The sequence below is a fragment of the Corythoichthys intestinalis genome, chromosome 1 (genome assembly GCF_030265065.1).
Source record: "Corythoichthys intestinalis isolate RoL2023-P3 chromosome 1, ASM3026506v1, whole genome shotgun sequence".
In the NCBI taxonomy this organism is placed as follows: domain Eukaryota; kingdom Metazoa; phylum Chordata; class Actinopteri; order Syngnathiformes; family Syngnathidae; genus Corythoichthys; species Corythoichthys intestinalis.
Window position 1 is genome coordinate 81,153,661 of NC_080395.1, and position 24,204 is coordinate 81,177,864.

The 24,204-nt window shown below is 40.0% G+C and overlaps 2 protein-coding genes across 4 annotated transcripts in view; one reads left to right on the top strand and one right to left on the bottom strand.

Moving 5' to 3' along the window:
- Positions 1–24,204, bottom strand: part of LOC130919347 (protein-cysteine N-palmitoyltransferase HHAT-like) — a 359,144-nt gene that overhangs the window by 267,402 nt on the left and 67,538 nt on the right. The gene's annotated exons all lie outside the window — the stretch shown is intronic.
- On the top strand, positions 2,128–22,711 carry LOC130919469 (mitochondrial carrier homolog 2-like). The gene is made up of 4 exons (XM_057842223.1): positions 2,128–2,223; positions 13,571–13,652; positions 17,162–17,268; positions 22,590–22,711. Exons 1-4 carry the CDS (start codon positions 2,128–2,130, stop codon positions 22,629–22,631), a joined length of 327 nt encoding a protein of 108 aa, XP_057698206.1. The 3' UTR covers positions 22,632–22,711.

Below are 24,204 nucleotides of genomic sequence, written 5' to 3' on the forward strand. Positions count from 1 at the left end.
GATATTCTACGATACAACTGTTGAAACGGAAAAAAAAGATATTTCAAAATAGAAAAAAAATACTGTTTAAGTCATTTATTAAACAGTGACACCTTTTCTGTGCAACGTTGCTGTAAAATATGAATCTACTACTGCAAATTGTTTACCTGCATATATAGAGGAAACAAACCACAACCACTGATATCTCTTGGAGAGATCATGTTGAATGGCACCCTTAATTTCTTTAAAGTTTTAAATCTTCTTAAAAAAAAAAAAAAAATCAACAGTGCTGTAGGTGTCAGTCAACAGTTGAGCTTGGAGTGGGGAAATGATAAAATTTGTGGGTCTTTTCTTCGTATATAACCTTTGTTGAGGAAAAAAAAAAAAAAAAAAATTGGTTTGAGCACTTCCAACATCTGCCTCAGCATTTGAGATGTTGGACTCAGTCAGTCACATTCTTCCTCACTTTAAAAACAAAGAAAATAAAACAAAAAATATTTGCTACGTAATAGCTTTTGAGTTGAAATCCTGATTTTTTTGTGTTTGAAGTATTGGGTGAATTTAAAAAAATATGAATGAACTGAATGTATAGAAATAAAAAATAATTACCCATTTTTAATATGTAGGCTACATTAATTATCATGCGCATCACCTTATATATCTTGGGAGCTATTCAAACCATTTTTATAGGTTATTGTATCATAATGGCAGTAATAAGTTTGTGTAGTAAACTAGATGGAAAGTGGTTCTCAAATAATATCAAATAAATCAGTAAATTCGTGTAGGCTTGCTCGATATTCATTTTCATCAAGTTTAGGGTCCTGGTTTATTTAATATCACTCAGCACCAAATATCATCAAAATAATACATGTAAATTAAAAAAACCAATAACATTGCAAAACTTTCTTACCTCAAGTGATGAAAGCGAAGCAGTGAAGAAATCCGTGTCAACTTCTTCACCAGCTGTCAGTGAAACTTATTTTTGTTAGACAATTATTGCATACAGCAAAGTCCTTGTTCACCTTACTTCCTTTCTTGTTGGTGTAAAATCTGAAGTGTGTCCACATGTGTGATTTGTAGCAATAATTTTGTCACTTTTTTCCTCCACCGTTCCCATGAAGCTTTATTTTTTTCAACCCACTTTGAGCTTCCTCTCTTCTTCTCTAGACGACTTGTACGCACTTTACCTTCACCGCCACTCTTGAGCGCCCCTAGTGGACCGCCAAGGAATTGCTCAACAAACATTGAGCAGTTTACAGAATCCAATGGCCAATATGTCAAATAAAAGTATCGATACTTGGCGGTAGCATATCGATAACCTATCGGGTTGCAAAATATCGTGATATATCGCTACTTGTATAGCGTTCATTTTGCCTACACTTATAAATTCGTCAAACCCTTTCTTTTATCCCAGGCAATAGTAGGTCGTTTTATTTACCTGACATGTTTCGGAGGGCACTTCCGCCTTCGTCAGAGGGTCACTGATGTTGGTGTGATGAGTCTTTATCAGCTGATGGATGAAGGCATCAGAAACAAGAACAACACAACACCGGGGGAAGGAAAAAACAAACAAAACAAGAACACACAGATATGGTGACGTTGCCGTACGTGAGGGGAGTCACGGAACGTATCCAAAGGGTCATGAAAAATACAACATAAACACACTGGTCAAACCACACACAACCCTCCGCCAGATATTGGTCCACCCGAAGGACAAAATCCATCCAGAAAACAAATGCAACTCAATATATGAAATTCCATGCAAATCATGCAATAAATCATACATCGGGGAGACAGGGAGGAGCTTCATTACAAGAAAAACAGAACACAAGAAGGAATGTGAAAAGGAGACAACAATGAGACAAACAAGGGCAATAAAAGATCAATCCCAATAAGAACATCACAAATCAGCCATCACCGATCACTGCAAAAGGGAAAACCACATCATGGACTGGGAAAAGGCCAGAGTCATCCGCACCGAAGAAAACAAACATCAGCGCTGGATCAGGGAGGCCATTGAGATCCGCAAGCAGGGCCTGAGGACCATCAACAGGGACGAGGGGGCATACATGCTCTCTACGACCTGGAACAGCATCTTGGAAGAGTGAATGGGCAGCAGAGGGCGTGACTCGCCTGTCATTCTGGCAGATGAGTCCCGCCTTCATCCATCAGCTGATAAAGACGCGTCACACCAACATCAGTGACCCTCTGACGAAGGCGGAAGTGCCCGCCGAAACATGTCAGGTAAATAAAACGACCTACAATTGCCTGGGATATATCGCTGTATCGAGATATTGTCACAGTCTTAGTTAATTGCATCAAATATTTTAACGTGATTAATAAGCCTGAACGATATATCGTTTAAACATCGCCATCGCGATATACGCGTGCGCGATAGTCCCATCGCAAGGATGTGCGATAGTTTTTATTTTTATTAATCCACATAAACCCTGCTTTCTGCTCTGCGCAGAGCCTCACACCCTCCCTCTCCCAGTTCTTCGAACCTCACAGTCACTGCAGCACTTGCTTATTAAAGTTAACGATGCTGGTATCTAGAGCAGTGCGGTAAACCGAAAATCCACCGTTACCGAAATTCTTCACGATGATGTACGTAATTTTGACCATGTCGGTAAATTCGGCAATTTAATAAAACAAGAAAATAGTCTTTTTATCCCGCTTTGTTCGGCTATGTTCATTCCCCTTTAAGAAAGAAGTCAGTGTGCTTACATATGGAGTCACGTGGTTTTCAGGAAGCCAAACAAACAGAAGCCTGGTAGGCTAACGCTAGCGGCTAACGCTACAAGCAAACATGATGGAGTCGGGCTTAAGGGAGCTTCGCCAAACTTTCACCCGACATTAAGTAAACTCTTGGTGGGTTCCAGACGGGTTTTCACCCGCTGTCCTCCCTGGTTCTCACGATTTCAGGAGAGGATGCTTTCAGTGCTTTCTTCTGGTAGCCAATCCACAGGCTAACGCTAGCGGCTAACGCTACAAATGAACGTGATGGAGTCGGATAGCGGCTCTAACCTTGTCGAAACGGCTGAAATTAATGAGTGGACTGGGCACGGACTTCATCTAGCAATCATTATGTCGCGTTATTTGGTATCTCTGTGATTTCTCTGAAATCTTTCACGATGGTAAAGCACTCAGCATAAAGTATAATCCAACAGTGAAGCCTATATATAATATGACAGTTTAATCGCCACAGCTATTTTTCTGTATGTGTTTGCTTGATTCTGCCATCATAAAATCTTAAATGTTTCATTGGCATCAGAGCAATACAGCTTTAATCTGGTTGTGTCTGCGTGGGGGGGTACATGTATTAAAAAATGTTCTGGAAAAAAAACCCTGAAATCTTGACGTAAACACTTGTGTTGAATAATTATGTCACAGCAACCATTACCAATAAGTTGTCTGAAGTGTACTGTTAAAGCTGCAAGTCATTTGTGTTAAAATGACATGTTTGCACAGTCGTCAGATTGATTTTTATAATGTTGTACATTTTTCAAGTCTTACAGGGTGTTATAATGTTCACACTAGAATTGTTATTGTTTACAAGATTTTTTTTAATACTTAATGTTTAGACTGCATGTGCAATTGTTAAATTGAAAGCTGGTAAATAAATTTAAAGAGAAACGCTTAATTTGTATTCCATGCATTGATTCAAATTTTCAAATTATATAACAGTCCGCTTGGGCGAATTTATCGTCATTCATCGTTATCGAGGTAAATCTGCTCAATTTACCGTGATACGTACTTAAGGCCATATCGCCCAGCCCTACTGGTATCTTTGATCTTGCCAAAGAAGCGGACATCACAGCGCAGCAGCGGTCAATCATCGTTTAACTTGTTAAACAGTTTCTGCAAGGAAGCCGCTTTGAATGAATGTGTGTGGATGTGTGTGTGTGGGGGGGGTGTGTGGGTGTGTGTGTGTGTGTGTGTGTGTGTGTGTGTGTGTGTGGAGACATTTGAGACATATAAATTAAATGCCAGAAGTGATTATGAGGAGTTTGTAATTTCTACATGTCCACCAAGAGTCACAGCAAAGGTAGATAAACAGAAGTATTTCATAAAGCTAAGCATTTTTCTACTACAGTACTTTATTCTTGTTTAAAAATGATTTGGTTGGACAGTTATGTTTAAAACTGATCATAATTATTACATTTGAAGTGCTTAAAACCATTTATTAATATGATTTTTAAAAATCATACTTTGGGGAAAAAGTGAGAAAAAAAACATGCCTTATATGTATTTCTTTCCAATGCTAAATCTGAATAGATACATTGAGCACACACACAAAAAAATAAAAATTTGGGGGGCGGGGTGCGCAACTTCGTGGTTTTTCACTTATCGCGGCGGGTTCTGGTCCCCATTAACCAGGAAAAACGAGGGATCACTGTACACTGGTCATTGTGAGTCATCCAAAGTCTTTCCAAACAGCTATTCAAGTCATCTAGTGAAAACTTCTCTAAAAAAATATATATATATATCGCGATATAATAACGCAAACCCCCAAAAATAGCAGCAATAGTTTTTTCCAACATCGTTCAGTCCTAGTGATTAATTTAGAAAATTAACTACTGCCCGTTAACGCGATAATTTTGACAGCCCTTATTTTTATATACAGTGGTACCTCGACATCGCTTCGACGCATGTTGACAGCCCTTATTTTTATATACAGTGGTACCTCGACATCGCTTCGACGCATGATCTTTTCGACATCCGACTTACAATTTGACTCACCATTTGTTTCTACATGCGACGACATGCTCGAAATACGAAGGATTTTTGACAGCACCTGAGTTTTTGTTTTCCCGCAAGATGGATGCACGGCGGATTTTCTCGTGAGAGCAATCAACATGGGTTCCAGGAATGTTAGTGAAGGTGGCGAAAAAAGGAAAAATGATAGAAAACTATGAGCATGGTGGGCGCGTAAGTGAACTGGCTTGACAATACGGCTGTAGAATGTCTACAATCTCGTCGGTCTTCCTCTGACCTCCTTTCGCCAGTCTTCATAAATTAAGGCAGTACTTCTCAAATAGTGGAGCGCGCCCCGGGGGGGGGGGGGGGGGGGGGGGGGGGGCGCAGAGCGATGCCGGGGGGGGGGCGCATGTGTCCTCAGGAAACATTCTTTTTTTTTGGCCGTAGCAGAATGTGCGCAGTATTTTTGAACAAAGCAAGAGCACACAGAATAGAGATATGAAGAGCTGTGCGCCGTTTTCGAAAGCCGTTTTCCTGCCGGACTCACGCAGCAACCCACTGTCTTCTCCGGGTCTCACGTGTCCGCCCGAGAAGTTCCATTTTCGGCTTGGGATCGTCACGATGACCGCCCTCACCTACGGTTCTCCCTCGGCCGCTGAGAATGCGCATTTTTCGGGCCGTTTGCCTTTTGGCTTTGACTTTTAATACAGTGGGAGATGAGGAAAGACCACTGATTACTGTGTCTAAAATGATTATAGCGGATAGCCGGAAGCCAAATCAATTAAGATGCCAATTAAAGACATTAGACCCCAATCTCATTGATAAGCCGCTTGATTGTTTTTCAGTGAAAACGTGCCGAATATTGCCAACAATCGTCCCGCTTTGTCCGTGTTATATCAGCAAACCAGAGAGCACTGTTCGCATGCTCAGTGCTAAATAACCCCACACCATTGCAAAGGAGGTGATACGGTGAGCAGCGAAAATAATAACAACTCCTGTCCAAAGACACTTTTTTTCCATTTTATTCAGTTTTGTTTTTTCGGTCAAATTTTTTGGCATATTGTCCTTATGAGTTAATGTTTCTAATCAATTTGAATTTGTTATTTACTGATTTTATTACATTTTATGTTTTGGCATCAAATGGTCAAAAATGTACCTTTAGTGTATTTTTACAGCTTGGATGTGACTTTTTTTTAAATTCAGGCAAATTGATGCGCGTTAAGTATTTTCTGTTACAAACAAAACAATGTTGATAAAGTTATACTTTATCATAAATTGATAAATGTTACTTTTTTTTCTTTAATAGAAAAAAAGGACACATTGTTAGGCAGAGGCAAACGTATAATAGTAATTTTATAAACAAATGATCCTATTTACAGTGGCGGCAGAGAGTTCGGGGAGCGCAACAGAAAATAATTGAGAAGCACTGAGTTAAGGTGATAGTTATTATTGTAAAATCGCCAGGATTTTAATCATTTATTTCAGAACTTATGCAACACAACATTCCTACTAGAGGTGGGAATCTTTGGGCATCTAATGATTTGATTACGATTCAGAGGCTCTGATTCAATTATAAATCGATTACTGATGTTGGCTGTGGGCAATCGTAGCCAGGAATCGAACCGTTGACCATTTGGTCACAGGACAACTCGAGCCACAGCCGCCCATTATTATTCCGATTTTAATCAAAATGTATTATTTTTTGTGCTCTGTGTAATTGCTATTTGTAATAGTACCAGCAGTATTTATTAATGATTTAGTGTAAAGATACACGATAATATCGGTGGCCGATAATTATCGGCCGATAAATGCAATTATGACGTCACACAGATAATCCAGATAATAAAAAATTCAACCGATAATGCAATCCGATAATTATATACTTGATTTAGCCTCCAAATGTGCACAACCGAAGAATTCAGCACGCCGCCTCCTCAACCCCTCCCCTCTCTGAAGCCCCTGAGGACGGAGGGGTTGAGGAGGTGGAGTTACACGACAAAAAATAGTTGAATATTATGGCGGCTGTTACTAAAAAAAACGACGCTTTCGCCATTTGCGAAACATGTACCGCAGAAGTTCCACGAGGCCGGAAGAAAGCGTCCTCATTCAAAACCACTAACCCAGCATCCATTTAAAACTGCATCACAAAGATTTTTGGAACGAATACCAGGCTGCTGCTAGCGGGAATGCTAAAGCTATTGTAAACCCTAAGTTAAACTAGGGGCTTGTGACGATACAGAGTTGGGTTGTTCGGGAAAGCAGCCCTAGGCGGGTGGTAAACTTGCATCTAAGGCTAAACACCGGCACGACTGGAGACCGATAGTCGGCAACTAGCCGTCTTCCGACGGAGCCCGCCGCTCTGGCCGGTGTTGTGCCGAAAAATAGCAGCCCCGCGTGAAATGTCCCCCCTGACGGGAACGCTTATTTATAACGCTTTATTGAGGTGAAAACATCAAATGTTTTCATGGACCCGTTACAGTAATGGATTAACGACTGTAAAATCACTTTTAAATAAATAAATTAGACAAAATACTAGTACTTTATTTTACTAACAAATCGTGGACTGGGCCACATAACCATCTTTGAACAGAAATGTATTAGTCTACAGGTTTTCACGACCATATCTCAATGACAATCACACAGTTATGACATTTAGTTCAAGCAGAGTAAAACAATACATATATTCACGGTATAAGAAAATCGTTTCCATGTCCATCGATTGGTAAGAAAAAGCTGTACAAGTGACGTGTGGGCACTCAACAATAAAATAAATAAACAAATAAATAAACGCTCAATAAAGCGTTATAAATAAGTGTTCCTGTCGGGGGGGGGACATTTCACGCGGGGCGGCTATTTTCCGGCACAACACCGGTCCGGCAGGCCGCCGCCGCTTCGCTGTTGGCGGGGCGGGCAGAGCCCGGTTCCCCGGCTTCAGGACCTCCGGCGAACACTCCGGTTTCTCGAGCGTTCCCTCACGGCGTGTGAGCAGAGCCAGGCCCCGAATACGCCACGGCAAACCGGCCGGTGCGAACGGATTATCCGGTACGAACGTAGCCGCCGCCGAGACGAGACACGATTTTTTTTTTTTTTACCGAAATGAACCGAGAGCCAAAGCCCTGGATAAAAAAATAATGCAGTTTATACGACCACCATTCTTCATGAAAAACATGCCAATCACATTTTCACCACTACATTTGGAAAAGTGATGTCCAGTAAGCAAGCTTACCATGACGGCACAGTGGTTAGATGATAATTTAAACATGGAGAAAACGAAGTCAGCCCGTCAATAATGCATTCATTATGTAAAATGACGACCGGTCAGATGACTTTGTAATGCTGCCTTTATTTTCGGCTTAACAAAACTCAGGCACAAAACAACACGCACGGAGATGCGAGCTCCAACTGCATCCAAATCGTACTGCCGTTTATCATTTTAGCTGCTGTAAAGCGAATGTCGCGACTCGTGAGTGCCGCAAATGTAAACAAAGCGCTGCAGAATGGGTACATGACATCTCGCTCTTTTGAGTTAATCATTTTCACAGTGTGCAACAAAGCATATAACATTAGCAATCACTTTTCAAATCGCTCTTTTGAGTTAATCATTTTCACAGTGTGCAACAAAGCATATAACATTAGCAATCACTTTTCAAATTAATTTAACTTATTCGTCTACTCAATTACAGTCACAGTAGATAATCTAAACTTATTGGCACTTATTAACACTTATTAATTTAAATATGCACATTCCTGTTGTAATGAAATAACAATAATATTCTGTAGCCACAAATATTCAAAATCTTTTCTTCTTCCAAGTTTTTTTTAGGATTAAGTATAATAACGTATTGCTTAAAATAAGGCTGTTAAGATTATTTTCAGATAGCTATTTTTCTTCCAAGAAATCTGAGAGAAATACACCTGAAGCGCTGGCAGATAATTTATTTCCAATAGATTTACACTTAAAACTGACTAGTTTTAAGGAAGTGTGTTTTGCAGTGTATTAATGTTATGTTAGGAATGGCTTACTTTTAAAGGCATTTTTGTGCAACTTTACTCTGTAAGTAATTGTTGCCAAAAGTTTACCATTACACAATGTCAGACAATGTCATTATTTAGATGTTGGAATTGACGACTTGTTCATATTTTATGTTGGAAAAAAAGAGAGCAATAAATTATATTTTTGCACAGTAATATTTTCTTTTGTTTAAGATTGTACATAAATCTTTTAATAGAATTATCGGCTTGACATTATCGGTTATCGGTAGGAATGAGGAGGAAATGATCGGTTATCGGTATCGGTTGAAAAATGTATTATCGTGCATCACTAATTTAGTGTAGCTTTTCGGGCTGTGGAACGAATTAATGGAATTTTACTGTATTCTTATGGGTGCTCGACATATGACCGTTTTGACTTGCAAACAAGGTCCTGGGACGAATTAACTTCGCATGTAGAGGCACTACTGTACTTATGTTTACAATGAATGTACAAATGTTAAATATGCTAAATTGAAAGCTGGTAAACAAATCAACGAGAAATGGTTCATTTATATTTCATGCATTTATTCAGATTTTCAAATTACCGTATTGGGCCAAATATAAGACGGTGTTTTTTGCATTGGAATAACACTGAAAAAGTCTTATATTCGCGGTCTAGACATTATACCCATTCACGATGCTAGATGGCACCATATATCATTGAAGCGATGTTAAGTCTTGACAGATCTCAGCTACTCTCCCCATTCACGACGCTAGATGGCGCCAGATATCATTGAAGCGATGTTCTGTCATGACAGATCTCAGCTACTCTGTTTAGTTTAACCAGTTTGCATTATTTTGTTGCAACATTTTTCCTTATTCAGATTTGTTTCAAGACTAAAGTTACAGTTAGACTTCACTTTGATGGTTCATGCAGTTATTGCAATTTTGTTGTTTTATCACAATAGATTGGTTTATTTACATTTCAAAAATCAGAAGCCATTCATTTACGAATGTGATTGCACTTAAGTTTACATGTTTAAATGTTCAGATATTAAGATTTAAATGAGGCAAAATCACATGCTTTTTCTCTCAAATATAGTGTTATAATCATTTGTCGCGGATGTACTGTAATTTTCTGTATAAAAATTAATTTGGTGTTCAAAAAGTTTTTTTCAAACTTGAGTCTTGAAAAAGAGGGGGTCGTCTTATAATCAATAGTGGTATGACTGGCTTCCCGTCAAACAAAGAATCAATTACAAAATCCTCATCATCACCTTCAAAATACTCCATGCCCTGGCCCCTCCCTACCTTTGCGATCTTCTCCATCTAAACAATCCAACCCGTTCACTTCGCCCTACCACTATTCCCCCCCCTCTCCGTCCCCCGTGTCCGCCTCTCCACCTTTGGTTCCAGAGCTTTTAGTCATTGCGCCCCCCAGCTCTGGAACTCCCTATCCCCTGATCTCCGCAGCATATCTACTCTATCACTTTTCAAATCTAGACTGAAAACACACCTGTTCACTCTTTCTTACCCACCATAACCCCTAGCTGTCATATTTTTACCTCTTTTTATTGTGCTTTTAATTTTTTAATCCTTTTAATAACTTTTTATCGTACTGTAATTCCATGTCTCTTGTGAAGTGTCTTTGTGTGTTTGAAAAGCGCTCTAGAAATGTATTATTATTATTATCATTTGTTGCGGATGTACTGTTATTATTTTCTGTATAAAAATTAATTTGGTGTTCAAAAAGTCTTTTTTTCAAACTTGGGTCTTGAAAAAGAGGGGGTCGTCTTATAATCAGGGCTGTCTTATATTCGGGCCATTACCGTATATAAAAGTCCACTTAAGGAATTTATCGTTATCGAAGTAAATCTGCTCAATTTACCGTGATATGTACTAAAGGCCACATCGCCCAGCCCTACCTTTAAGTCAGTATTTTGTAGATCCACATTTGGCTGCAATTGCAGCAGTGAATCACTCTGGATAAATCTCAGTCTTGTACATCTGCCGACTGCAATTTTGCTCCATTCTTCTTTGTAAAACTGCTCAAGGTCTGTCAGGTATCTCGCATTAACAACCTCTGTGAAGTTGGCCCCCCATCAGACGCTGATTTATATAAAAATGATGTTAATCGTTTGTGCTGTAAAGTTTCGTTTGTGCTGTTATCGATTTACAATCCTTTTGTACAGTAGTATGAAAAAGTATCTGAACCTTATAGAATTTCTCACATTCATGCATTAAATCCCAATCAAATGTGATCTGATGTTTTTTACTTATTTTTACCCATTCTGTCATTGTTTGCATAATATCCTTATTAAGGTATGAAAAATGTATAAATGTTTAGGGTTGGGCATCGTTTGAAATTGAGCGATTCCGGTTCAAAAACGATTCTCGATTCCGAATCCTTGAAGAGGCAGGGCCAAAAAACAAACAAAAAAAAGGCAGGGTCAAAAAATCTATAGTTAAAAATGTATTCGTTTATATAAATGTCTTCTCGTTTTTTAATTATATGAATTTAAAATGTATTATTAAGAATTTATTATTAATCTAGTTCCATTTACATGTGATATCGACCGTAGCCCAACGTAATAATACAGATTTAGTCTCATACTATTCCATCCGTCCATCCATCATCTACTGCTTAAACCAGTGTCGGGTTGCTGGGACAGCAGAAGACAGACGTAATTTATTGTTTTACTTACCTGGTTCTGACGGCGCAGCGTGTCAACTACGTAGCACCTGGCTAGTTTTGCACTTGGCACTTAGGCTATATTCCATTAAGCCGGTCGTGCAGCCACCTTTGCATGATATAGTTGTGTTGCAAATGTTGCACTAAGCTGACTGGTCTTTTTTTTTTTTTTTTTTCTTGGTAAAGATAAGCCAAAATTTTGAGCGCCACCGCACCTTGTCCATGGTTGTAAACAAGTTGCAATGCACAAACACGCACTTCTCGTGGCTTCTTCTTCGTGGTTTTCGGCAGCATTTATTTCCCCACTCGGCGGTCAGGGCATCAAAACATGGAATCGAAATTTAAAAAGGTTTTAGGGTTCGAGTGGTTCTGGGAGAACCGGAGTGTTAGAACCTGGTCCCATCGATGCTCGATGCCCAACCCTATTAATGTGTGGGTGGTTTTAGTTAAAGCAGACAGTTTTTTTCATCTGTGTGATTTTGACAAAGATCAGATCACATTTCATGGTGATTTTACGCAGAAATTTGAGAAATTCCAAAAGGTTCAGATACTTTTTCATTCCACTTTAAGTCAATCTGAGGTCAACCAGCCCCCCCATTTTGATTAAAAATGGTGTCAATCGTTTCCCCTAGTATTTTTTGAAGCTGTGGTGGTGGGCTGCATCAGAGTAGGACAGCCTCACCATGTCGTGCCACGGCGAATTTTATTTTTTCCATTATTTTCCCCCCCAAGAGGAACCAAGATATTTTTGAAATATTTCATTAGCTAGGCTAATGTCGTAGCTCTCAGCTACGGTACATGTATGTAAAATGCATAGCTGATTACAGCTACGTTACCCTACCTAATAATACGACTTTTTTCTCGGAGTGACTCAGGGTGTTGAAAATGTTGAAAGAGCCATATTTGACCCAAAGAAAAAAATATACGGTATGTCTGGAGCCACTAAAAATTAAAAGCCATGTATAAGCCTTATAATGATAGCAACACTGGCTGTATGTATCGATACTAACTATATTAGCCTACTATTGGAATGACTAAGTTGGCTAGAAATACATAATTAGCCTTCATTATTAAATGTTTATTTTCCCTGCAGTGGATGAATGCACCACGTGACTACTGTGTTGTACGATGCCACCACAAGTTTTTCATTACAATATTAATGAACTGAAAGAATGTTTGTGTCATGTTTGTCCTCCTAGAAATCCTATTAAAACAAAATATATATTTCCCTCCCCGGTCTTTTTCCATTTAAAAAAAAAAAAAGCTCCGGAGCAGCGCACACGTCACTTGTACAAACAGCTTTTTCTTACCAATTGATGGACACTGAAACGACTTTCTTGTACCGTAAATATGTATCATTTTATTCTGCTTGTACTAATAAATCTTGTACTGTGACCGCTGCTCTGAAAATAGAGCAAGGCTTAATTTTGGGTCCTGCCACTCCGCGCAAATTCAGTCAAACTTTGCTTTCCGTCCAAGACGGCCGTCCACCGCTCGCTTTCGACGAAAAGTCCGATCCAAACTACTGCAATGCCCGATATGGGGAAGAAGGAGAGAAGTCTGTCTTGGCTTACCTACTTTATTGTGGTAACAATAATAATGAAAAACAATAACAAACTGACAGCGGGCTGCCACGACATGAGACCACTATCTCTCACTATCTCGCTCGTTCTCCCATTCTTCCTACTCGTTCCCCTTCCGTCATAGCTCCCCAGTCCAATCGTCTCTTAAGGGGGCCCCGTGTAGTTACGAACATTACAATACACAATGAATAGGTTTCCGCTGAATTCCACCCACTCGGCTGCCGCTAGTTTGAAACGCCCTTAAAATGTTAAAAAATAAATAAATAAAATACATCTCATTTGCCAGGCGTGGCGGCTTTTATTTTTAGTGTGGCGGTGCGCCACAAATTGTTGATGTAGGGGAATCCCAGGTTTATGCTGGTGCCTGGTGTGTGCTGTAAAAAGTTTTGTTTGTGGTGCTATTGTTTTTGAGATATTAATTTCGAGTGATAACGCCATGCAGCTCCCCCATTTATTGCAAAATGGACCCGGAATAGTGGCATTCATTTATGAATATCTCAAAAACGATAGCGGTCCAAACAAAAAAAAAAACGCACAAACGAAAGACATAATTCTATAAATTTGCGTCTGATTGTGAGCCAACGTCACAGAGGTGCACGACCAGCCATTTTCAGCTGTTGTATATTTATCCTGGTCATCCTAGGTCGGACACGAGCCACTACCGCCGACCCTTGGACATTTTTTTAGAAGAGAGGTGTACCACCTGCCTGGATTTTTTGCTTATGGTAAGTCTCACTCTTAGAAGCCTGGTTGGTACAATCAAATGATCAGGCCTTTTTAGCGTTTTGGAATATCTGTATTTACAAACCAGATTTCAAAATAGTTTGAACACTGTACAAATTTTGAATAAAAATTTAGTGCAATAACGTCAATATTTTACTCAGGGTAAACCATAGATGACAGGTCTAAAGTTTAAACAAAGAAAATGTATCATTTTAAATTCACAAAGTCAACAAATCTAAAAAAAAGTTGGGACAGGTAGCATATTCTTAGTCTAAGATCGATTATGACACTGACGTCATCGGCATAATAACTGACACGTAATGCACAAGACCAAGTATATATTAAGATTTCCACTGTTTTTAAATCATAAACTCGACAGGTATGCCACCAATCTTACATATTGCTCCTTTAATCCTAAAATTTGAGTGACGCAGGGGAGATGGATAGGGTTTTTGTTTCTATTTTGTATTATTTGTTTATTTGTATTTCTTTTATCTTGGTTTTTGTTTGCATATGCTGTATTGCCCATAAAAGAGAAATTTAATAAGAAGAACATTTAAACCAACACTGGGTAACCTAGTTGAATGACACCGCTTTTATATCTTAAGGGGGTTGTATCGCTTTCACTGGCACTAATTACTGTAACTTTGAGGACCTGCCACACAAAATAACTACAAATGTGTTGACTGTTTTAAGGCATACGTCATTTCCCCCATTAAAGACCCATAAAGACCGAAGTCGATGCGAACGCTTTTGCGTAAATTCTGCAAAGATGGCAGAGCAACAAAAGAGACACAGTTTTGTCCGAGGAAGGGGAAAAAAAGGCATACTCAAGAATAAACATTGCCCTGGCTTTCATTGACTCGCTGGTTTGAGCCCCCCCCCCATACACACACACACATCAACTGAACTCGTCAACGCTGATGAGTTTAGGTGGGGTGGGGGGATTAGCCGCACGAACCCACACGGTTGCTAACTATCATATGCTATTATTTAGCCACAACTGGATTCATTACCTTATTACTACTCTTCCTTCACGCAGCTGCTTGAAACATAAATGTCGTTTAATCCATCTCCAGGTGATAGGGAAATCATGATTTTACGACACTATGCAGTGTGCACTGGTCCTCATGGGAAACGTATTCTTCCTTAAGGCAAAACACCACCGCTTTTGTCCACCGGCGTCGCTAAAATCGACCAAAACTGAAGTTACCTAGTTTTGCTTTAAAGAAAATGAAATAATGCCATTTTAAAGCTTTACTGAATCCATTTTCCAATATTTTGAACCGTTTCAAGCATAAATTAAGTCAAAATGGAAGCGTACTCTGGTTGAAGAGCATAACCTAACCTGTGTAGCTTTTTATTTTATTACTGTGCACATGAATTTACTCTGCAAATAGTAGGTCTTGAAATCACAGTTCTTTAGTGTCATTAAAGAAAACTCACCACACATTTGTCAACAGCCATAAGTAGGGATGGGAATCGATATCCGATTCCAATTCGGAACCGGTTCCGAGTGTTTCGAGGCCTCGACATCACAATGAAAAAGCCTTAACGATCCCTTTAACGATTCCTAAAGACGCGTATTGCGTCGTGACGTGTCTTGTTGTCCAGACGCATCAAACTAGCATGGCGCCAAGAACCACTCACTCCAAAGTTGGACTACACTTCACCAGGAAAGAGTGTGAAAATGAAAGGTTACGACGGGTAAGCACGAGCATTGCAGCCATAAACATAACAATGACAGCACGTAGGTTCAAACGCTCGAAAGTGTGTCTTCACTGCACGAGGAAAAATTACAACAAAGCGACTTGCAGTCATTGCAAGGTGGAGATAACTGCATCGGGAGGGAATAGAATAGACTGCACTGTCCTCACCGAGACAGCTATACAGCTAGCTAAACACCGAAATGACCATTCAACAATTCAACCATCACTTGAAGAGTGAAAGTAAAAATAGAAATGAAACAAATCAATTTCGCCCCCAATAACAAACAGGTTTGCATCGACGTAAATCAGCGATGATTAGCTGCTAATAACAGTATGGTTAGCATTCGTTCGCTAGCATTAGCACATCGTTCAAACCATTACACAACTGGATTTAAGTGTCCGATCGCGAGTGGAAACACAACAACAACAACACAAAAGATTATACATACAGGCGTTGCCTCTTTAGATATTAACATTAACAAAGAACGTAGGCTCGTAGAAGTGTTTCCCTCTCTCACTTCGCACGCTCACTTGCTTGGATGCGGCATTTCTTCAGGTGCCCAAACTGCGGCCCGCGGCCCAAATACGGCCCGCCTCCACATTTGGTCCGGCCATTTTGAATTTTTTTTTTTCTCAATCGTGTTATTTATTTCCTGGCCTTTTTCCTTGAAGAATTCAGAGCGGGTTATTTGGTTGTTATCTATTTAATTAATAGTGTTTTTATTATTAATTATTATTATTATATTATTATTTTTATTTTATTTACTTTCATTCCGTGAAGAATCCAGAAAGGGTTATTTCATTGTGGCTTTCTGAAAAACAATAATTTTTTACATTTATGCACTTCTGCAATCGTCACACTTTTTTTGTTACAAACTGACCCCGGCCCCTCATCAGAGAAGGGAAAAGTTATGTGGCCCTCACAGGAAAAAGTTTGGGGACCCCTGCTTTAACACATATTGCCAAACGCAGAACAACAACCTATCTCCCAATATATACCAATATTTTTTATTTCTATTAGATGAATGTTTCAGTAAAATGTTACACATTCTTGTGTATTTGCCACTTATTACCACAGTTAACATTGAGGCTTTGGGCCTCTTTTGATCTCGTTGTGAGTTTGTAAGGTTGTGAGTTCTGATTAAACAAGCTCGATGCCAATCAAAACGTTTGTTGTTCTTTTTCCCCAAATTAGAATCGATAAGAGAATCGATAAAGAATCGAATCGTTAAGCAATATCGATAATGGAATCGGAATCGTAAAAATCCTATCAATTCCCATCCCTAGCCATAAGCCTCCCACTGACACCCCCACACCACCGACATCCAATCAGAGCAGAGTTGAAGTTTACATTTTGAATATTTAAATTAGATCCAGTTAGCTGCATATTAATGAGTTCAACTTTTGCTTATACAAAAGTCAAGAGGAACAGCTAAATCAAGCTTTGGCTTCTCCCGTCTGGCCTTTTCTTTTCGGGTTGAATTAGTCGTAAACACATATAAATGCTGCGTGTTTGTTTGGATTTGTCATTCCTGAAGGCAAAAGAAAGTAAATAGCTTGAAAAATGACATTCTGGCCACAAATTGTGGGGAAATGGCATAACTTTAAATATGTGATTGAAATTTAAAAAGGTGAATCAAACAAATTGTGTAATTAATTTAAATTGAAAATATTTGCATCCCCAGTGCACAGATAACTGACCACTGTATTGAACAGTTTGGTACATGTGTTGTTGCACCCTGTGTTGTTACGGTACAACTATTCACTTACCTTTTTTATATTTCTTTGTGTTCCTGTTCCAGCAAAACACATCATTAAGATTGATGGGAAAGCTGGTCTCTTCAAAGGGCTTGCGCCAAGGCTTTGTGCAGGCACCATCGGCACTGTAGTCCATAGTAAAATTGTGCAGGTATGTTTGTTTGTGAATGTAAATCACACCATAAGAGCTTTCTTCTGATAGCAGGGAACCAGCCACAGCATAAAATTATATCCTTCTCAAGCGTACAGTACCAATAAGGGGTGGTTTACATGGCAATGGGGATGACAACGCAAAAACCTTTGCAGAATCCTGTTGTTTGCATAGTGACGGCGTTTTGTGTTTTGGGGGAGGGGGGGGGCAAAAATTTGAAAACGCCTTCCAGAGTGAAAATCTCCAAAATGTTTTGGGTGACAACTGACTTCCGTATTCGGAAACAGTAGGTGGCGATAATGCTCAAATATATTTGTCAGTGATTGAGGGTTCGAGTCCTGACCTGGACGAGGGGGATCGGATCGCGTCACGCGGCGCAGAGCCATGCAACACAGGTTACACATGTTATCATTTGATTCTTCGGAGCAGCTATATCGCATGATATTGGAACTAATAAAAGGGTGCCAGTTGTATTTGATTGTAGTCTGTTTGCTCTAATTCTAGCCATGATTGTTGTTCAGTGTTAAGATGTAACCACTTAACGAGGTACTCTATTTGATTTGCTATTTACTAGTTGTACTGCCCAAAACAGTGCATTTCCTTTGTGCACCGCCCGACAGCCAGCTCACATTAGTGTTGTATCGGTCGCGAACGATTCGTTCTTTTTGAACGAATTGTTTGGGTGAACGAGACCGAACTAATCACCATCTGCACTGATTCGTTCTATGAAGTTGGTGGCGCTTGTTCGCTGCGTGGGAGGGCGTTGAGCAAGCGGCAGCGTCTTCTGACATCGCACACGACCAATCAGACGCCAGCCTCATCGCGGGCAGGGGAGGGAGCGGAAACAGAATCATGGCGTATGTCACTCATTTCCACGTGTGGCCAATAAGCAGCCAGCGTGCAGGCACGGGGGAAAGACTGAGTTTTGTCACTTCCCGTTCAGTGATTCGGTCCTCCGGTTCCTGACCTAGCTTGCTGCTAACTTGACTTTCCAGTAATGACTATGCGGTGAACGAGTCATAAAATGAAAGGAAACGACTTTGTCACATATTTGTTAACGTGGAGCCTATCAAATGCTGCTCAAAAAGACAAAAACACCACACAAATCTAGCGAGCATGGTTTAGTGTTCTACTTTTCTCAACAGACTCGGGACTGTGCCTATGACGATATACTATCAAATTTACAGTAATTTAAAACACGCGTAGCTACGAGGCAAGCAAAACCTGAGCTGCGGTCGCGTGACGGCAGTGAAGCGGGCAGAGAACTGTCACTATATGGAGGCTTCATGGCAGCGATATGTACCTCATATGTGCACAGAAAAAAAATAATATTTAGTATGATCACCATAATACTGATTTGCAAAGAAACTGTATATACATGTCAATTTTTTCCGAGTGTTTTTTTTTTTTTTTTTCCGTGTCAGAGGGTGTCGGTTGGTTTGACAAATTATGTCAATCCGTCCATCATGTGCTACTCAAGCGCCCCAAAAACAAAGCGCGCGGACACGGGAGATGTCGCAATATGTCTACATTTTTCTTAACAGACTAATGAGAGTAGAAAGGCGAAATCATAAAGCAAACAATTATTTCTCGTCAGCATTTGACGATCTGAGATGCGGGGACGACAGGGGAGCTGACCGGATTATTTTATTTATTAATACCAGTGCAAAAATTCAAAACGATCATCTTAATAATAAAAAACAAAAATACAACAGAGCGAGAGGTTAATATGATGTGTTGGCCGTTCCATAATTAGAAATTAAACTTTCGATTTATTTTTATTTTCGTGACAGCAGGCATGCCGCGTTGGCTGTTAGCAGCAGCATTGTATATGTGAGCAAGATCATGCTAAAGAAAGTCCGTGCGCCCCCTACCCCAAACCCCGACTTCCCCCTCAAAAGGAAAATGTTTAACCGTGTCCTAATTCGAAATGCAAGCACGAGCCATGACTTTGAGCCCATAGAACTAGGACAGACGACGCGGAAGTTCTCCCTCGCTTATGCAGCAGCGGGAGGGAGACGAGGCTGTCTCTGAGAGCAGAATGATATCGCCTGTCACTCATTTCTGAAACTACGACGAGTGGTCAATGTGCAAGAGAGGGAGGGACCAAGCAATGTCACTTCCCGTTCAGTTATACTGCGAAGCGGTCTTTGGTGATTCGTTCGGCAACGTCACTTCCCGTTCACTAACCGGACGATTCATTTGGGTGGGGAGGGAGATGAGGGGGGCGAACGATTCGTTGAACGATTCGTTTGAACGAATCGTTTTACTGAACGAACCGGAATGGATTCGTTTACTCAAGTGAACGACAGATCCCGTCACTAGCTCACATTGAATGCACTTCCATAAACCACAAGGCTTTGTCTTTTCTTGTTTTTATGGGAAGACACTCGTCTTAATATTGTGAAACTACTACACAAAAAAATGTACACTCAATGTACAGCAAACCCCACAATACACTTATATACACAACTATTATATGGATAGCACACTTGCTTGCGCCTTAAGCCAACCTTGAGCATTGGCTGGCTTCTATACCACGAACAGCAACTTATGAAGTTCTGCACATATGATCCTTCACCACAGAAATAAACATATATTGCCCATCCAAATGTTATAGCATAAACTTGGTTAAAGTAAACGTAAAATACTCAGACATATATTTCCGAGGCAGAAACGTAACAGAAAGGATTCACGAGCATCAATGCTACCGCTAGACACAGCACTGTGTAAGTGAAAGAGCTTGTGAACCAAACTGACACACAAAATAGATGCAGCGAATTATTCTGACCAACAGGTGGCAGCAACGCACCGCAAATGGTCAACTGATATCCGTATATAGCTAGCACACTAGTGTTGAAAGTTGGGAGCACCTAAGCCCCCTTCTAATTTGTTTCTCTGCAGGTTAGAGAGGCTAATTATGTTCTATTCTGTTCTACCCAGGGTTACCTAAATCCAAAGAAGTATCTCCATCTCATCATTAAACTAGCTTCTCTTGCATGAAAGGATAGTCGCATTCTTCGAAGGTGTTACTGCTTTAAAGGGTTCCTTCTGTTTCAAGATGGTGCCTATCTCAAGATAGAAACGTGAAGAGACTTGTGGTCTTTTGGCGAAAACGTCAAATCCGCTGCAAGAACATCACACAAATTGAAAGGTCATCAACAATAGGAGAGCAGGATAGTGTTACTAAAGCATGATGGGAAAGATTATAAACAATAGGGTAGAGGTGTGCATCGGCACTGCCCTCACGATTCGATTCGATTACGATTCGGAGGGCCACGATTCGATTCGATTCGATTCGATTCGATTAAGAGGGCCACGATTCGATTCGGTTCGATTCGGCAATGCATCACGATGCATTAAAGCCTGGGATGCATTAAAATGCTAAAGCAAAGCATATTTTTCGTGAATCATGAGGCAACACAAGCGGTCAGACATTAAACACCTTTTTATAGGCTCTTGTGTCATTCCTGGTTGTAGTCAAATGAAAATAGTAATATATATACAGTGCTGCTCAAAAGTTTGTGAACCCCCTCAACATTTTGGAATTTTCTATTATTTCAACCTGATTTCCTAATCAATCAATTCAGTAGTTTTTTTTTTGTTTCTTTAACAGTTGTGTTGTCGAGACTAAATTAAAAAGAGTTTTCATCAACTGATGTAGGTGCAAAATTGAACTGTTTGGTCACAACCAAAACCGCCATGTCTGGCGAAAAGTCAACACTGCATACCACCAAAAGAACCTTCTCCCAACAGTGAAGCATGGAGGTGGGAATGTCAAGATCTGGGCTTGCTTTTCATCCTCAGGACCTGGACAACTCCACATAGTCCAGGGAATCATGAATTCTGAGGAATATTGTCAAACCCTAGAACATAACCTGACGCCATCTGTTTTGAAGTTAAAGCTTGGCAGAAGGTGGATCATGCAACATGATAATGATCCAAAGCATTCCAGCAATACAACCAAGGAATGGCTGAAAAAGAAGAAGATTCGTGTTCTGGACTGGCCCAGTCAAAGTCCTGACCTAAATCCCATTGAAATGCTGTGGCGGGACCTGAAGCGAGCAGTTCATGCCAGACGCCCATCAAACCTCTCTCAACTGACTGCGTTCTGCAAGGAAGAATGGGCAAAAATCCCCCAAAGTAGATGTGAGAGGCTGATTAGTCACTACAGAAACCGTTTGGTTGAAGTAATCTCTGCAAAAGGAGGCGCAATATCCTATTAACTGAAGGGGTTCACATACTTTTGCACACATGATATCTGAGTTTTTCTTAAATCAACCACTTTTGTTAAATAAAGAATGACAATATAACTATTTCTTTTGTTTCAGTCCATTATTTGGAATGTCAGTATTGTGGATTTGGGTATAACTTAACATTTAATAAGGTTATTTTAGTTTTTTTTTTACAAAAAATCTGACCATCGCTGTGGGGTTCACAAACTTTCGAGCAGCACTGTAAAAATAATAAAAAACCATCACAGCATTTAATTAGTGCTTTGAATGAGACCAGGGCTTTCTTTCTTTTTCTTTTTTTTTTTTTACACACACTAGCAGCCTTTCATTTTTTAAACACCGCATAAGTTTGGTCAAGTTTCCCACCAACCTCATAGAAGCCAAAATGTCTCCATATGCCTGCTTTCAATGTCTTTGGTGCGTCAATAATCTTTCGCGCTTCCTCTTTCTCCGCTTTAGCCATTGTTATTATGTCTTATCTCTGCTTTGAGTGCCACTGCGCAATTGCGCATGTCTGTGACGTTACTCCCGTGAGGAAGCAGATTTGAGTTCCTCATCCCCCCTGCATTGCTTGTACAATAGCTCCCTCTACAGGTAAACATGAGAATAATAATACAAATGGGGAAACCAAATCCATTGCATCACTGGAAGATTTTTGAACGGACTTATATATTTTAATATGTGCTGAATCGATTCGGCTTGTTGCCCGCATCGAATCGCATCGTCCATGGCCCGCATCGGGATGCATCGCCGCATCGATTATTGTTGACACCAGTACAATAGGGTGGCAGGATCTTTTGACGCGACTTTTGAAAGCAGAAAGTACATACGTATCTTATAAAGTACGTTGTAGCTCTCGTGTTTTGAATATTTTTCCGTAATATGCAGCAAAAAAAAAAAGGTCGAAAACCTCTTCGTAATCTGAATATATTGTATACAGAAGCGTTCGTATGTCGGGGTACCACTGCAGTTTTGTTTTGGCTGGTTGGACTGCTTTGTATTGTAGTTTTTTCCATACACAACTAAGAAAAATATGCTCATTTGGACATACTTTTTTCATCTGTCATGTTCATTTTCCTGTTACAGAAATGTCACAAACAAGGGACACTTGAGGTAAGTGTTTTCTAGAACCATTTTTTGAATATCATCAACCTTCATTAATAAGTCTTTTACTCTTGTACTGTACTTTTAGGCTGCACGATTTCGACAAAAACCTAATTGCAATGTTTGTGTCATATTGCGATTTGATTTGCAATTTTTTACATTTGATGTTTTTAAATTCATAAACCCACAATTGTGAATAAAAGAAGTCATTACTTTTACAACATCTGTGTTAGGGTTAGGTCAAACCGCGAGCGTAGTGACCGCATACCCAAGATTCATCAGTGCAGAAAGACAGCTGACACCGAAATTTGGACGTGCATAGCCGTCAATGGCAGAACCTTACTTGGGTGTCAGTTGAATGTCGATAAGCTGTAATGTCAAGTGCATCGTCAAAAAACACAGCCACACATGTTTTCTGCCATTTAAAATGAAAATACACTTTGGACGTGCATAGCCGTCAATGGCAGAGCCGTACTTGGGGTTCCAGATGAATGCCGATAAGCTCTAATGTAAAGTGTACCGTCAAAAAACACAGCCACAGATGTTTTTCAGCCATTTAAAATGAAAAAACAATTTGGACGTGCATAGCCGTCAATGGCAGAGCCTTACTTGGGGTTCCAGATGAATGCTGATAAGCTCTAATGTAAAGTGTACCGTCAAAAAACACAGCCACAGATGTTTTTCTGCCATTTAAAATGAAAAAACAATTTGGACGTGCATAGCCGTCAATGGCAGAGCCTTACTTGGGGTTCCAGATGAATGCCGATAAGCTCTAATGTAAAGTGTACCGTCAAAACACACAGCCACAGATGTTTTTCTGCCATTTAAAATGAAAAAACAATTTGGACGTGCATAGCCGTCAATGGCAGAGCCTTACTTGGGGTTCCAGATGAATGCCGATAAGCTCTAATGTAAAGTGTACCGTCAAAAAACATAGCCACAGATGTTTTTCTGCCATTTAAAATGAAAAAACAATTTGGACGTGCATAGCCGTCAATGGCAGAGCCTTACTTGGGGTTCCAGATGAATGCCGATAAGCTCTAATGTAAAGTGTACCGTCAAAAAACACAGCCACAGATGTTTTTCTGCCATTTAAAATGAAAAAAACAATTTGGACGTGCATAGCCGTCAATGGCAGAGCCTTACTTGGGGTTCCAGATGAATGCCGATAAGCTCTAATGTAAAGTGTACCGTCAAAAAACACAGCCACAGATGTTTTTCTGCCATTTAAAATGAAAAAAACAATTTGGACGTGCATAGCCGTCAATGGCAGAGCCTTACTTGGGGTTCCAGTTGAATGCCGATATGCTCTAATATAAAGTGTACGGTCAAAAAACACAGCCACAGATGCTTTTCTGCCATTTAAAATGAAAATACAATTTGGACTTGCATAGCTGTCAATGGCATGGAATTGTATGGCCTGCAAAACAGCCATATACCCCCCAAAATACCATATACCCCCCCACAAACCGAAATGCATTTTGCCACATACCCCAAATAAATGCCACATGGCAAAACCCATTTTGCCACATGGCAAAAAAAAAAATGCCACATGGCAAAAAAAATTGCCACATGGCAAAAAAAAATTGCCACATGG